The 3,603-nt window shown below is 48.9% G+C and overlaps 1 protein-coding gene across 1 annotated transcript in view; it reads left to right on the forward strand.

Moving 5' to 3' along the window:
* Nucleotides 1-3,603, forward strand: part of LOC101354699 (tyrosine-protein phosphatase non-receptor type substrate 1) — a 47,166-nt gene that overhangs the window by 25,756 nt on the left and 17,807 nt on the right. Inside the window, exons 5-6 of the mRNA XM_023737495.1 lie at nt 6-274; nt 886-1,215. Coding sequence (XP_023593263.1) covers nt 6-274; nt 886-1,215 — 599 coding nt within the window. The remainder of the gene's footprint in view (nt 1-5; nt 275-885; nt 1,216-3,603) is intronic.

Genomic DNA, 3,603 nt, shown 5'->3' on the forward strand with positions numbered 1-3,603 from the left:
ACCACACCTGGGCAGACAGTGACCTTCACCTGTGAGTCCCATGGCTTCTCCCCCAGAGATGTCACCCTGAAGTGGTTCAGAAATGGGAATGAGCTCCCAGCCCTCCAGACCATCGTGGTCCCGCCAGGCGACAGTGTCTCCTACAACGTCTCCAGCAGGACCCAGGTGATGCTCACCCCAGAGGACGTCCACAGTCAGGTCATCTGCGAGGTGGCCCACAGTACCTTACAGGGCTCTCTCCGTGGGACAGCCAAATTGTCTGAGATCATCCGAGGTAGATGACACTCACACCCAGCCCAGCCCCCCACCCAGTCCCCAGCCTGCTCACCCAGGTTTGCTCCAGGGCTTGAACTTTCTGGAATCTGTTTCCTAATAGTCCCTCCCAATTACCATAAACCTACAGTGTGTCAGTCACACTGCTCAGCGCTTTCACTTATTACACTTTAATGGCAGCTTCCCGCTGAACATCTTCCACGTGCCAAGCACAATGTTAGTTAATTTCATTTATTTTACCAATAACAACGGCAATTATTGAGCACCGACTATATGTTAAGCCCCTATGTGCTTGGTGATTTTATTTTATTTTGCTACGGTTATTATGTTCTGACTGTATACAAGTCATTGTGCTTGTTGATTTTACTCATTATTGCCCTAACACGTGCTGTCAGTCCTCGAGCACCTACTGTGTGTCAGGCACTTTGCCTAGTGATTTCATTCATTATGCAAAGAGGATGTATATTGTTTGAACACCTGCTGCATGCTTAGCACCATACTCAGTGATTCCCTTGCCATGATGTTGGGAGATAACTGTTATCAAGCCCCTTCCCCTGCCCCTGTGATCTGTCTGTTCCACAAGTTCAGAGCTTCTGCTCTGTGCTCTTTCAGTTCCGCCCACCTTGGAGGTTACCCGTCCCCCCACTCAAGGGAACCAAGTGAACATCACCTGCCAGGTGAAGAAGTTCTACCCCAAGAGCCTAGAGCTGACCTGGTTGGAGAATGGTAATGTGTCCCGAACAGATTCAGCCTGGATCCCCACTGAGGACAAGGATGGGACCTATAACCTGAAGAGCTGGATCCTGGTGAACTTATCTGCCCACAGAGAGGATGTGGTGCTCACCTGCCAGGTGGTGCATGACGGGCAGCCAGCAGTCACCAAAAACCTGACCCTGAAGTTCACTGCCCCCCTGAAGGACCAGAGCACAGAGCCAAGCCCTGGTGAGGCCTCCACTCCACCCCACCCAGCTCGTGTTTAAATTGTATCTTAATTTTATCTTTATTGTTTTAATGTTAAAATAGTCATCATACTTGTTTAAAAAAAAAAAAAAACTAAAAACCAAACCCATTGCCGTTGAGTCGATTCCAACTCATAGCAACCCTATAGGAGAGAGTAGAACTGCCCCATAGGGTTTCCAAGGAGCAGCTGGTGGATTCGAACTGCCTACCTTTGGGTTAGCAGCCAAGCTCTTAACCACTGTGCCACCAGGGTTCCGTGTTGTTAGTTTCCATCAAATTGATTTTGACTCATAGCGATCCCATGTGACATAGCAGAACTGCCCCATAGGGTTTTTAGGCTGCAGTCTTTACTGGAGCAGATTGCCAGGTTTTTCTCCTGCAGAGCCTCTGGGTACATTCACACTGCTGACCTTTTGGTTAACAGCCCAGGCTTAACCTTTGTGTCTCCAGGGCTCCTTCATGCATGCTTATTATAGAGTAATCTAACCCAAAACCAAATCCATTGCTGTCGAGGTGATTCCGACTCATAGCGACCCTATAGGACAGAGTAGAACTCCCCATAGGGTTTCCAAGGCTGTAAATATTTATGGAAGCAGACTGCTACATCTTTCTCCGGTGGAACAGCTGGTGGGTTCGTTCGAACCACCTACCTTTCGGTTAGCAGCCGAGCACTTAACCACTGTGCCACCAGGGCTCCTTGTAGAGTAACCTAGATGCTTGTAAATATAAATCAGATGTTTAAAGTCAGCTTCCTTCCCCGAAATCCCACAGCCCAAGATGACCCACCACTGTAAGAGTTCAGTTTATATCTTTATAGATATTTTCACATAAATACATATTAAGGAAAGACAAAGAGAAGGAGGGAAGGCTAGAAGGAGAGAGATCATCCTGTTCATAGCGTCCTGCCCCTTGCTTTCCTCACCTAACAGTCATTGCTTTCCTGGGTCCATGTGAGCCCACGGACCTCCTCCTCGTTCTTTCTAACCTCTGCCTCATCTCCCTCACAGCTTGGCAAGCCTATCCCAGGGGTCAATCAGACATTGCACTGGATGGGAGGTGCATTTAGGATGTTTGCAGCTTATACAATTAATGCTGCAAAGAAAATCCTTGTACATATCTCTCTCGTGTGCAACTATTCCTGTGGGATGAGTTCCCAAAGGAGCATTTCTGGTCAAAGGGCACGCCTATTTAAGACGATGGTAACACTGCCATATTGTCCCCTAAAAGGGTTGTACCAGTTCACTCCCCTGGAAGAGTAAGAGGGTGTCAGAGTATCCTTTTCTCACCCCTTGCAACCTGTTATCAATGTATTTCATGTCTTTCTTCAAAATAGAAGCACCTAGTGGTGTTTCAGTGCCCCGTGGAATGTTCTGTTTCCTGCCGTAATGGCTAATCCTGGTATATAGAAGAACCTTTGAATGGATTAGATTTGAGGCTATTTCTTTCCTGAATGCATCCTTCAAGGGAAACCGATCCAAACCATTTGCCGTCAAGTTAACGCCAACTCACGGCAACCCCATGTGTGTCAGAGTAGAATTGTGCTCCATAGGGTTTCAAATGGCTGAATTTTTGGAACTATATTGCCAGGCCTTTCTTCCAAGGTGCCTCTGGGTGAACTTGCACCTCCAAACTTTCACTTAGCAGCTGAGTGTGTAAAGCCTTGGGGTCGTATCAAGGTGGCCCTGTGATTTCATCGTTGCCTGGTTTTCATGGAATGAGCTCTGCACCGGGAGACAGGATGTGTGGATCTCCACTCTGGCTCCCTCACAGGCTGCTGTGTGGCCTTGGGCAAGTCAGTGGCCATCTCGGGGCACCATTTTCTCACAGGAGTGTTGGAGGAATGAGCTTCCTGGCCCCTCCAACTCTGAGTCTCAGCTCGGAGCGACTGTGACTGTCTTGTTCAGCACTGCAGCTTTGGGGCCTGGCACACAGCCTGGCACATAGAAGGCACTCAATAAACACTTTTAGAAAGGATGAAAGAGTTGGTTGGTTGGTTATTTAGTTAGTTAGTTCTCAGTATTATCCAATGAAGTGAAGGTTGTTATTGGCCCCAATAATAAGAGGACATCGAAGGGTGAAAGACTTGCCCAAGGTCACAACTAGTAAGGGCATTGAGTTGAGCCCACATTTCTGTGACTCAGAGTCCTGGTCCTGACTAACCCCTGCACACTAATCTAGAATCCCCAGCGTGTGCCCTGGGACGAGCCAAGGAGCCAAGCCCTCTGTCCTCCATTTCCAAGCCTCTGGGTCCACAGCTCCTAGGCTGGCCCCTAAGCCCAGCATGCATAGCCAAGTCCCAGGCCTAGCCCTGCGGACAGCCCCGACAGCTCCGTGGAGTCTGGTGGTACCAGCGTACGCCCACCACGCCTC

This window comes from Trichechus manatus, unplaced genomic scaffold (genome assembly GCF_000243295.1).
Source record: "Trichechus manatus latirostris isolate Lorelei unplaced genomic scaffold, TriManLat1.0 scaffold00104, whole genome shotgun sequence".
Taxonomy (NCBI): Eukaryota; Metazoa; Chordata; class Mammalia; order Sirenia; family Trichechidae; genus Trichechus; species Trichechus manatus.